Raw genomic sequence first — 12757 nt, forward strand, 5'->3', positions numbered from 1 at the left:
AACACACTTGAATTTTGGTGCTAGCGGGTTTATGGTCCTCTATTGTGTGTATTATTACATATTATGCCTAACTTTTATAAATCATACATCATTAGTGCGTGCGGTGTTTGTAACACCCTAGTTCTTGTCTGACTCCTGTCTTAATCCCATACCCTTCAAGAACTCGACGCTTTGTTCATATTCTTGATCTTTTCTAGTCTTGGACCAATTAAGTTCCTTGGCCATGACATCGATGACTGATGGAAGGGCTTCAAAGGCAGCAGTCGAGTTCAAAAATGCTAATCTAGTTCTTCTGGCCAGGAAATCAACAGCGGTTGTAGCGTACTCATATCTCATAGCGTACAAAAGTTCACCATCAATAAATGGATAAGAGGGAACAATGCGCTTGCCGCGAGGATGGTTAGGACTGGAGCTGGGAGTACACAGCTCAGCAACAGTAAATGCTCTAGTTCCGTAGTTTTCAGAAAGGTGTTGAGCAACTTCTGGTTCTAAGTTATACTTTTGGATCAAGTCAATGTAACGAAGAGGAGTCCAGCCTTCACCACCGACGAGTTTGACTTTCTCGGTTTGACTAGTGGCAGTGACTGGACTAAGATTGAATTGTTCAATGCATGTGTCAACAGTCTCTTGAGCCATCTGTCTAAAGGTTGTCCATTTACCACCAGCAATAGTCACCAAGCCAGAATCAGATAAAGTGACAAGATGGTTTCTCACTACACCCTGAGTACCTTCACCCATCTTGGCAGGATCCATCACAAGAGGACGAACACCAGACCAAGCGGCCTGAACATCGTCTCTTCGAACATCGATCTTACCATCAATATAATGCTTGACTTCCTTGAGAACAAAGTTGATATCTTTCTCTGAAGGAATGGGATTACGTTCGACTTCACAAGGAGCATCAGTAGTACCAGCAATGGTAGAGCCTTGCCAAGGAAGGAAGAAAATAACTCTACCATCTGAAGTAGCAGGATCAAGAAGACCCATATTCTTGGGGGAGTACCAACCGGGCAATACGATGTGAATACCAGAAGAAGGAACGACGATCTCGGGAACTTTTTGGTTGTCGAATTTACGGATGGTGTCACTGAAAGGACCAGTAGCATTAACTACAGACTTTCCAGAAACAGAAAAGGTCTCAGGAGTCTCTGAAGCCAAATCACGAGCCTCAATACCAATGAGTTTACCATTGGCATCCTTCTTCAAACCAGTAACTTCAACGTGGTTAATGACATCAGCACCGAGCTCTTGAGCAGTCAAGGCCACAGACACATTTGTTCTTGAATCATTATGAGATCCATCGTAATAAACTACAGCGCCCTTCAATTTATCATCATTCAACATGGGGAAAACTTCTAAAGCTTTACCTCTGGTCAAAACGTATGAAGACTCGAGATTACGTTTTCCTGCAAGTAAATCGTAACATTTGACACCTACCCAGTAGTAAGGCATCTGCCACCATTTATAAAGAGGAATCATGATTGGCAAAGGAAAAGAAAGATGGGGAGCCATGTCCAGGAACACCTTACGCTCGTGAAGAGCTTCTTTCACAAGTTTGTATTGCTCGTAATCAGCGTGCCAAACAGCCTTTTCGAGGTAACGGACACCACCATGGATAAGTTTAGTTGATCTTGATGAAGTACATGAAGCATAATCATCTCTTTCAACAAGGGCTACCTTGAGACCTCTAGTAATGGCATCAAGAGCAACACCAGCACCGGTTGCACCTCCACCAATAATAATAATGTCGTAGTTCTCAGTATTTTTAAGAGATTTCAAGATCTCGTCTCTAGATCTAGGAACCGATTGAGGGGCAGGAACAAATGGTTTGTATGCTCCATCATCGTGGTCCTCGTTTCTCGTAGAATCCTCGTCGGCGAACAGAAAGTAGAAAATAGAAGCACCCAAAGTAACCGAAGAAGCAGTAAGAGCTGCTAATTGAAAAATATTAGATCCAGCATTTTCAGCAGTGTTGGAACCAGAATTTGAACTGTTTCTGCTAGACTTGGTACTAGAAAAAGAACGAGATCCAATGCCACGATTGAGAGTCCTGACAGCACCAGACCTAAAAGCAGATCTGGAAACCAATCTTACACCTGTTTTCAAGGCAATCGTGCTAGACATGATTTAGATGATAATAAATGAACCAAAAATTAGCAATAAATAACTGAAAAAGGAATCGAATATCAAAAAAATTCAGAGTCTGGTGTAATGATAGACCGAGATTATAGATTGCAAGTTTTTGAAAAGGTTTATCCGCGTCACTCAATAACTGGAGAGATACGGAAATATGCACTAAGGATAAATCTGACTCAATAGTAGGCACACGTTTTGGTAGCACAAAAGTAGTCCGTTTTAATGGCCAAAAGGTTATTAGCTGCCGAGAGTAAAATTAAGCTATCTATCAAAACCAAACCAAGCCACAATAAATTTCCAGATTAAATTGGAGCCAAAAATTTAACTGATCAGGAAAAATAACCGGAACAGTCGTCACAGCCTTTATATATATCACAACTGGGTGTGTGCTTGGGACTCGCTTTTCATTAGCTGTGGGTTAGGTCTTGGCGTGTATGAAACGGTTATATACAGGTGTAGAAGCAACGTGGGGGAAGAGTTCGTGGGGGCTATGCTTCCTGCGAGAGTTCTGGTCAGATAAAGGACAAGTTCGTGGGGGAGATAAACAGAAATGGCGCTGATGAATTAGTCTGCCAGTTATAATGTGGTGTAGACGGCGAAGAAGAGAAATTGGACCACTCTTCATAGGAGTAAATTCCACTTGAAAGTTAAATCTTCTTCTCCTTCGTGTAGTAGCATATGATTGATTGATGAATTGGTTTGCCAAGTTGGGAGAGGACGATGAGATCAACAGGAAGGTTTCTTAACGAGTAGTCGTTCCGTAGATGTTAGGTATTGTGTATTTATAGAAATAGATAGCAAGGGCAATATAGACAAGTTTCAAGAGTAGCAAGTGTAGGTAAATAACCAGGGGATAATGGGTTATTACATATTATTGGAGTCATAGTAGTAATTGAGAAAGGAACAAGCACAGGTGCAATCATTCATATGTACAACTGCAGCAACCACTCTATGGATAAAAGGCTCGCTGCTTGCTTTCGAACGCTGCTGTGCGAGCAAGTGAGTTTTTCCGTCGGAAAAATTATTTAATCCGTACCATGTGAGACACTGTGCATTGGAAATATAATTTGCAGAGAACAGTAGTGTGATGTAAACAGGTTTAGTCTGCTGGGGTACGTGATATTAGTTATATTACATAAATCACACAGATGGAGGAATTTGTACGGGGATATACATATGCTCATATGCTCATATGCTCATATGCTCATAGGCTCATAGGCACATAGCCTCTATACTACATTACTTAGAATATGAATTAGTTATATGGTTATACCAACAGTGGTCGGGAGCTGTTTCATGAAGTTCCCAAAATTATCCCTGATATTTGTGGATGGTAGCTTTAATATGTCAGCACCTCCACTAATGCGTTAGTATATTTGTTAAACCCGTGCACTTAAGCTTAAAATGATAAATATATGGGCATTTAATTAGGAACTTATTTTAGTTACTCCGCAGTGGTTTACTCATGTGATCTAGATTTGTGTTAGCTCCGGGATGCACTCTAAGTTCAACCGTGGCTTATCAGTTCCCACAAAGTAAAATAACGGATTTCCCGCGGAGCCCTAATTTTGTCTGAGGTAAGTCCACTTTGTTCACATGAACTTCTAGCCCGCTTAAACGGGCAGGAAATTTGTCCGGCATCACAGAGCATATCGGCATCCCTAGTGCGTGTGCCGAGGTATGGTGATCCAAGGCTGCATATTTCATGGGCCGGGGTCTGATCTGGCCGCTGATTTATATAAATATTTGGGATTGGGTCCATGTGCTTGAAGTATTAGTTTATTTCACAGTTTGTTTATGAAAATTAATATTTGGTTATAATAATATTGCACAAGTTATAATGTCAGTCATTACTCCAGAGAATTGTAATAAAGTGCTACAGCTCGTCAAGGATAATTTTCCCGAGGGAGAAGGATTCGGCATTCAAATTGTTAAGCTGATGAAGTTCACTCATGTCAGAAATGATAACGGAACTCAAGTAGTCACACTATCAGTTCCTACTCAACCATGGATGCAGAACAATTATGGTATTGTTCATGGTGGTTGTACTGCTACTCTACTGGATTATATTACAACTTATGCCTTTATCGCACATGAAAAATACTGGAAGGACTTTGAAGAAGACGACTATGCCCTTGTGGTTGGCCAAGCGATTCAAGAGTTTGGTCTCTCTCGACACATTTCTACACAATATTTATCTGCCATTCCTATAGGAATTGAGCTATTCTGTGAGGTTCGTTTAGAGTCATCTACAAGTAGATTCACTCATACTTCATGTCGATTCCACGACGCTAGCGGCAAGATATATGCCACTGGCACCCATGACAAGGTCAAACAGGTCAGCAAGAGATTATCCAAGTTATAGGCTGATCTTATCAGGCAGACGGTCATTTTCTCCGAGAAGTTAGAAACCGATTATTCGTTCACTATGGAGGAGGTATTTACACGTGAATAGCAGCATATCTTGGCCAGGTATTATCCAATTCAAGAAAAATTGGCTAAGACTTCTTCCTACGAAAAAAGAAGGAAACCATTGTCAAATGTACTACAGTAGTCGAATATCTAGGCATCAAGGCAAGCACACCATGTTTTTCAGGGGTACATGGTTTACACAATTTTATCAGAGTTAATGATCACATTATTTTTTTATACTTTTCACATTTATAGATTAATTTATTTATTATTAATTGATAATTACCCCATCCTCTTTCTTGAAGCTTATTAATAAAATAAAATTCCCATTATAGACGCTACGGTGAATGTCCAAGTCAATGAACTCGCTAGGTTGAGCATGAAAGACCTGTGGAAGCAAAGCCCTACCCCTTCTGAGGGAGATACTGACAGTCTTGAACGACAACGTCTGTCTCAGATTGGATATGAACCGAAACCTTCTGCTACATACTTCTGTAGCCGCAGCCTATAAGCAGCGCGCCAATGCAGAATATCAGCGGTTATGTAAATATCGTTAATATAGAACGGAAGTTGTAAAAGCCGTTCCATGCAAAGATAGGTTCAGGTCGAGTCTTGACAGGGACCATGACTGTTTTTGGAATCAAAGCTTGAAAGGATTTTAAACTATAAACAAATAGTTTGCTGGTGTGACAAGGATATAACAAGTGGTATTCTATCGCATAGTGGTCGCGAGAGGCAGATCTATCAAGTTTTGACAGGAGAGGCTACACGGCAGAAGTTTGGTTCAGTTCAAGGATTTTTGTTGCATTTGATTTGTAGTGGACAGATATTTTATAGCCGAGTTCCATCCAAGTCCAAGCTAGAAGTTGTCTTTTGTTTACCACTGTCATTCTTCAGCCTAACAGTTTTATCTGGTTGACGTTCTATTTATTAATTTGCACTTTTGATGACCATTGCGGTCATGAATGGTCAAGATAAGATGCCAATCCCTCTCTCAGAAGGGGGTAGCTCTGAGCTGAAACCTGAGTCGACAGATATCAATATTCAGTCTGGTACCGGTGGTGATATGAGCACTTCAAATTTGGATCAGTCATCTGAAAGAAAATACCGCTCACGAAGAGTATGGACAAGTGCGGAGGATGAGAAACTACGACTTCTCGTGTCCCACTGGGGAGACCAGTGTGGTAAAAATGGTCACTGGGATAAGATCAGTTCAAATTTTGAGGGTAGAAGCAATAAGGATTGTCGCAAGAGGTGGTTTCATTCGTTAGATCCAAAACTCAAGCGCGGTCGTTGGACCGAACATGAAGACAAGGTACTGGTAGAAGCTTATAAGAAAATGGGCCCAGTATGGCATCGCATTGCACAGTTGATTCCTGGCCGAACTGATGACCAGTGTTCAAAAAGATATAATGATGTTCTGGATCCAAGGATATCGGATAGACTACGACCATGGTCAGCTGAAGAAGATGCGAAGTTGCTAGAACTTGTTCAGAAACATGGTACGAAATGGAGAACTATTTCAAATGTTATAGACGGTAGAACTGGTTTGACATGTAGAAATCGGTGGAGAAAACTGACTGCGCCTAGTGTACGAGCAAATGCCAAAGCAAAGTCAAAATCAAAGCTCGATTCTCTTGCAGAAGGTCATAATGAGAGTCTTGAGAGTCTTGAAGATGGCGCAGAGCAAGATGCTCAACAGTTACAGATGTTCTATTCTTCGCGGCAGCAGCAGTCAGGTCTTGGAGACGGTGATGACTCTGATGTGATTATGTCTAATGGAAGCAGCCCAGCAAGTTCCACATCAGGAAACAGCATCACAACTTCGAATACATCCCTATCACTAAATAACTCTAGCTCAGTTATTCAACAGGCTCAACCCCAAGTAAACCAAGGGAACCCGTTTCAACAGCAGCAAGCCAACGGTCTACTTTATCAAGAAAATGGGCCTGACGGTATACCTGGCCTGACTCAGAACATATCGCAGCCACCACAACGACTACCAGCTCTGCAAGCATCTCTTATTCATGGGTTATCTACACCCCAGTCACGACAGCAACAGCCTCAGCAGCAACACATGTCACGACAACCATTAATACAGACCCAACAACAACAGCTACAGCATCCACAACAAACTATACCAAGTCAACCACCACAAAATCAACAAGCTGCACAGTTTCGATATCAGAACAACAGTTCCAACAATATGCAACCGACTTCTGTAACCACTAGATATACTTATACTCTTGGGGATCAAGATGTGGTGAATGCTCCATCCATTCTTTATCGTGATCTAGAAGCTCTGGTAGAACTAGCTGCCAAGTCTGGCAGAGAGATTGTCATCCACCAACACAACCATTATCATTACGGAACAACCCCTCATATGGCAGCTCCTACCAAAGACCAACAGCGAGTATCTTACAACAACCAGCAGCCACCAGTAAAGCAGGATCAACTTGTAATACCACCGCAACAACCAAAACATGCTCAACAAGCAGCTCAAGCGCCTGTGATTACACCTCCTCCCCCAACATCTACTCCATTAGTGGAGACTTTACTTGGAGTTGGTCCTGGAGCTTCAACAACATCAACTTCAATTGGTCTGAGTAGCGGTACCACCCCGACTCCCTCTGCCACAACCCCTGGCACGTTTCTGGATCTGTCTGTTATGGATAATGACAACTTTATCTTTGATGAGGCAGACCTCGATTTCGACCTGGACGAGTTCCACGGCATTCCTTTCAATCCTTCGTAAGCTTATACAGGTCTCACTGGAAAGGGTTTATTATTTATTTATTATTTATTATGGGATTCTTTTCTGTCTTACATCTGCCTTCTACGGCTCTATGAGAGACCCGGTTGCTCCCGCTCTGCCGGAAAGGAAACTGGTGGAAACCAGGGTCTCATCTTAACTGGCAGAATGAAATTATCACATCTAAACCTTTTTTTTAATAGATGTAAACAACATCACTAGCATACATCTTTATGGATGTGGACAAGCATGAGCTTCGACGAATTCGCAGCATGTGATCACACGTAAACTGTTTCATAAATGGTACATAACATGACTAGTATATATCTATATATACAGATGTGGATAGGCAAAAGCTTTTCGAGTGATAGACAGTACAAACATCTTATACTGGTCCAGAAAGGCCATCGTCCTCTAAATCGTCCTCGTCATCATCAGTTTGGCTGAGAGGAACCCACATGTGTCGCCAACCACCACCAGCCAGCTTGACTGGAGACGCACTATCATTAACAAATCCAAGTCTCTCATAGAATGGCACCAGTCGGTCATGAGCAATAAGTGCGATTCGGTCAGCAATGTGTTGAGTAGTTATCCGCTGAATATAATCGCGAATGAGAATAGTTCCAATGGACTTTCCCTGGAAAGAAGGGTCCACAACTACAGAGTGAATGCCAATAGTGCGTCCTTCCTCATGATGACCACGTGAATCCTTGGGATCAACAGCTCGACCATATTGATCCAAATCAGGTAGTTCCATTGCTTCGTCCGTGACATGATCGGTAGTCATCTTGGTAGCTAGAATATGTGCTATCAGTCGTTCAGATGAAACGCTGGAAGTTGAAGGAGGTAGGCCATCATGAATATTGTCCCTAGCTCCAGAATTGCTCTCTTCAGAATGGAACTCACGAATGAAAACGCCAGAACTCAGCTCTGGGCAAATCCTTAGTCGGTATTCGCACTTTTCTTTGGAGCATCTTTCTTCAGGAGGAAATCCTCTCTCTTCCAAAGTCAGGAATGCGTCGACGTCTTTAAGACCCAATGGCCTAATCACTGCATGAGGTGGAAGGTCGTAGGTCATAATTTCACTCCAATTTTGAAAATCAACAAAGACAAATGATACTTGGAATTGGTCCTTACTAGGAATTTGAAACAACTAAGGTCAAAAATGCAATTTCACGATATAGCCACACAATAGAATCTCGAAAATCGATCTCCAATATCTTTGCAATCAGTTGGAATAAAATAAAAGCTGTGGAATTTTCTTTCCAAAAAATCAATGCTTAGCCAAGCGGTAACCCAACTAAAACACTCTTGAGGGTGGTCTTACTTGCACATTGAGTCTGCGTCAAATCAATACCTGCATTTGGAAAAGGATTATCTAGCCTTACGCGGCTATTTAGACTTTTGTGGAGACACACTAGTTTCACCTTGCATTTATCCGCAACCATGTTTTGAAACTCTTTGGATTGCTTAAAAAGCAACGTAGAACCCAACAATTCCTAAGATAGTAGTACGTCTTCACACCATCCTGACTAGTTCATATTTGCCAGCATATACTCCTAATTTTACTCGGCAATTATGTGTGTGCTATAAAATTACTTGCCAAACAAAAAAGTCTTGGCAAAAAACTACAGCACCTTCTGTTCACGCCTGGTCTCCCACGGCATTACTGATCAAGGCTCTCAGAGGCTTGAATATGATTGATCGGACGGGAAATCTTATTTTACTCTGGATATGGCCGTAGCTGAAAAATAATGTTCGCACCTGTTCTTATGACACAGTCTTTTAGCATTAGTTTCAGATGAATTTCGAGAATTTCCAGTGGTTTCGTGCACTTAGGAATACGTACGACATTTTGGGTGTTACGAGTGAGCAAACAATTTATTTAGACTATGACTCAATATATAAAAACAGCTAAAACAGCTACGGAAAGATCATGGGCCACAATCGCAACATCTTCGCCTGGATCAGGACGAAAAGGCGGGTCAGAGACAATGTCTCTGACGCTAGCAGGCTCAACGAGCTTACCTTGAGTCCACTGCAGCCGGGAATAGTTTACTACATCGGGTAATCACTACCATGATATGAGGAACTTAAGATCCGAACCTTTCCCTCGTAGCCAGACGGCCTGTACTTGGGCCAGAGCTCAATCCATAATATATATGGGGTACCGTTTCAGTACCAGAAAATGCACCATCAAGATCAGTGTCATGCATTACGTATTCTTCCTTCTCTGATTGTCAGCTCAAATCTTGGTTGAAGGACAGTCACGGCTGATATGGCCTATCTTCCTGCATCTAAAACACATTCCAAGTTTCAACATTGACTCCTTATCAGAAGGGGATAACTTTGTTAAATTCGTTATCCTCCTTATTTCCTTTTGTTTATCGGTTTCATGATCGTCATAATCGCTATAACCATCATAGTCGTTTGAATTTGCATTGCGACCACGCACTGGTTGTTCTCGGTATGTTTTAATTTTCTTCGGTGGACGAGGTGTAGGACCAGGTATTCTATCTATACGGTTAAAGAAATTCTTGGGATCCCTTACCAACGTCTCCTGGTGATCAGATTCTGCTTCGTTCCTATGTTTTCCAAGCAAGCCTTTGGGTTTCTCGGCACTAGTCTTTTTAAAGGTTACGAAATCCCTCTTAGAGCCTGCACCTGTCCCGACTGAATCATTATCTACTTCAGTCGTATTTTCTCTACGACCTTGTCTCTCACTTCCACTACCGGAATCCGTGAACTTTCTCTGGTTACTAGGACTTCTCCCTTGACCACCGCTTTCTGGGCCAAGGGCTAAACCAATATCCCCTGAACTGCTTCTATTTTGTCTTTGCTCAGATTCAGTGTTATTAACCCACGCCTGACTAGTCTCTGAGTTAGCAGAGTGTGCACGCGACTGCTGTTGTCCTCCTCTAGTATCTTTACTATTTTCTTTATCTTTGTAGTCATGACCTTGAGACTGCTCTTGATTACTCCGACCGTCAAAATTGGTTTGTCTCTCATCTGGTCGCAATCTTCTAATTTGAAGCCCAAAGTCACCACTCAATTCCCTAACTTCTTTCTCTTGGTCGACCTTGTTGCTACTATCCAATTCGAAGTGATCATGTGGGGTGCTACCATTATGTCTTTGAACTAATTGTTGTTGCCTTTTAAATAACGGATCTCCATCAAAAATACTTCCTTGATGATTGGGTTGATTGAGAACAGGGCTCGTGACAAATAGGCCCTCATTCTCTTCCGTCATTACTTGGTCGTCACTACTGCCATTTGGCCCATGAGTAAAAATGCTTTGTCTTTCTACCACCGTTGATGGTTCTATCTCTATGTCTTGTCTTTGCTGTTGTATTGGTTGATGTTGTTGATGCTGTTGATGCTGCTGATGCTGTTGATGCTGTTGGTGCTGTTGATGCTGTTGATGCTGTTGATGCTGTTGATGCTGTTGGACCTGCTGTCTCGGTGGTTGCTGTTGAAGTGTCTCCTGTTGAGACTGTCTATGTTCTTGATACAATTCTTGTTGACTAGTTAGCCCTACAGAAGGAGTCTCTTGACCATTGATCAGAAGGCCGGGTCGTTGGCCTTGTGACGGTCTAACAGTATTGAAATGACTGCCATCATTAGGGTGGAATTTTTGACTTGCCTGGTTTCGAATACTCAAGAACCTAAGGCCTCCCTGAGCCGGTTGCTGTCCCGCACCCATGTTATCGCGATCTTCATTTGATACATTTGATAGATCAGGTATTTGTCGTTTGTCATTATCTGACTTAGTGGATTGTGCATTACCATCTCCACGGTTCTTACTAGCATTCTGAATATTACTAGGCTGGGGACTGGCACTGGTCCATGGGCCTGCTCCACCTTTTGTAGATGTTACAGTCGTTCCATTATTGGTACTGGTTTTGCTATTGTTTGTCTTTTCCAAATCCGAACCAGGGTTTGCCTTTGTTGCATTAGCACCCAAAATTGCAAAATTGTTGGTTTTCCCGTTAGGAAAACCAGTGTTATTAGCTCCACCAATCGCTTTTCCAGCATTCTTGTCAGATGCCTTGGATCCATTGCTGTTCGTAAGATTTCCGCCAGTAGCAGAAGGAGCAGAAGCAGTAGCAATAGCAGTATTAACAGTGGCAGAAGGAGTAGCAGCAGTAGCAGTAGCAGTGGTAGCAGAAGCAGCAGCAGCAGCAATAGCAGGAGTAGCATTAGCAGCACTAGCATTACTAGCAGTACTAGGAGTACTAGCAATACTAGGATTACTAGCAGTAGCAATATCTTTTTTATTCTTACCAGCCCCAGTTCCAGGAGTAGGACCCGATGTAATCTTACCATTGTTATCGGGTTTGGTTTTTCCGTTCGCAGGAACAGGAGCAGGACCAGCACTATCCTCAGAACCAGCAGAAGTTGCCCCCGGGCTAAGACGGGTAGTAGCCTGTTTGGTTCCTATAGCAGTTGGGTTTGCTGGTGGCTGTGGTCCTTTACTTGTCTGTCTTGAAACTTCATTACTTTGGGGTGGAAGTCGTGCGCTTTTAGCTCCTGTTTCTGTATTTTTTAATGGCTCTGTGGAACCATTTCTCGCGGGCTGTATAGTTTTCTTAGTGGCAGCTGGTTTCTTTGTCTTGGCCAAAGCTGCTTTTCTAGCTTCTGCTTTAGCTTCTGCTTCTGCTTTTCGCTTCTTAACCAATTCCAAATGCTCCCTATCCAATTTATCGGCTATGCTAAAAGCTGCCAATATGTGCCCAGGCTCTCCATTATATACTTTTTCTCTCATAGCAGGATGTAAACCTCGAATAAATATATGAACAGCACATGCCTCTGATATAAATTGTGCAGGTAATCGATTCCTCAGCTGTTTGAATTCCACAAAGTACGTTAGCACTCTCCTCGTGCCCTGTGTACAATCGAAAAATTGATCCACAAGCTTTCGTCCATAATTTGGCGGTAAATATTGTTCTAAATATGCAGTGACAAACTCATCCAAACTGGAAAATGAAGGAGATAATTTGTACCATCGTTTTGCCTCGCCTTTTAGTAAACCGGCCAGAACAGCAAATCGCTCTTTGTCATTATCTCCAAAATCTAGCCAATAATCTTTTATCGTCTCAACCCATTCAAATATAACTTCTGGGTTTTTATTTCCATCATAAATAGGCCTCTCTTCGAGAGACGCGATTTCTCCCGTTCCTATCGACATTATAGCGGGGGTCGCAATTCAAGGGGCTCTCGAAACTCCTTTCTATCTCCTGTATTCAATGTGAACTAAACTGGTCTTTATAACTTATTATCCTATGGTTTGTTTCAATCTCCATTTGATTTCTTCCATTAAATCTCTTTTCCTTCCTAGTGTTTTGTCTAACTTTTCATGCGTATCAAAATGTAGATAAGAAGATAGGTTTAAAAGCTTGGTTGGCGTAAGATAGATTTTCTGTAGGTTTTCTGACGTAAAAAGGAAGAGGAATAAAA

General features: G+C 42.0%; 4 protein-coding genes across 4 annotated transcripts; 2 read left to right on the forward strand and 2 right to left on the reverse strand.

Moving 5' to 3' along the window:
* Window positions 1–117: 117 nt before the first annotated feature.
* GUT2 (glycerol-3-phosphate dehydrogenase) lies at window positions 118–2124 on the reverse strand (the record flags this gene model as incomplete). Its single annotated transcript, XM_018878412.1, has 1 exon — window positions 118–2124. The coding sequence occupies one exon, from the start codon at window positions 2122–2124 to the stop codon at window positions 118–120; it is 2007 nt and encodes a 668-aa protein (XP_018735718.1).
* A 1852-nt stretch (window positions 2125–3976) lies between these two features.
* Window positions 3977–4501, forward strand: AWJ20_1524 (uncharacterized protein; the record flags this gene model as incomplete). Its single annotated transcript, XM_018878413.1, has 1 exon — window positions 3977–4501. The coding sequence occupies one exon, from the start codon at window positions 3977–3979 to the stop codon at window positions 4499–4501; it is 525 nt and encodes a 174-aa protein (XP_018735719.1).
* A 1008-nt stretch (window positions 4502–5509) lies between these two features.
* On the forward strand, window positions 5510–7303 carry BAS1 (Bas1p; the record flags this gene model as incomplete). The annotated part of the gene is made up of 1 exon (XM_018878414.1): window positions 5510–7303. One exon carries the CDS (start codon window positions 5510–5512, stop codon window positions 7301–7303), a length of 1794 nt encoding a protein of 597 aa, XP_018735720.1.
* Window positions 7304–7685: 382 nt separating this feature from the next.
* On the reverse strand, window positions 7686–8378 carry PAA1 (Paa1p; the record flags this gene model as incomplete). Its single annotated transcript, XM_018878415.1, has 1 exon — window positions 7686–8378. The coding sequence occupies one exon, from the start codon at window positions 8376–8378 to the stop codon at window positions 7686–7688; it is 693 nt and encodes a 230-aa protein (XP_018735721.1).
* Window positions 8379–12757: the final 4379 nt, after the last annotated feature.

The sequence above is a fragment of the Sugiyamaella lignohabitans genome, chromosome A (genome assembly GCF_001640025.1).
Source record: "Sugiyamaella lignohabitans strain CBS 10342 chromosome A, complete sequence".
Lineage (NCBI taxonomy): Eukaryota > Fungi > Ascomycota > Dipodascomycetes > Dipodascales > Trichomonascaceae > Sugiyamaella > Sugiyamaella lignohabitans.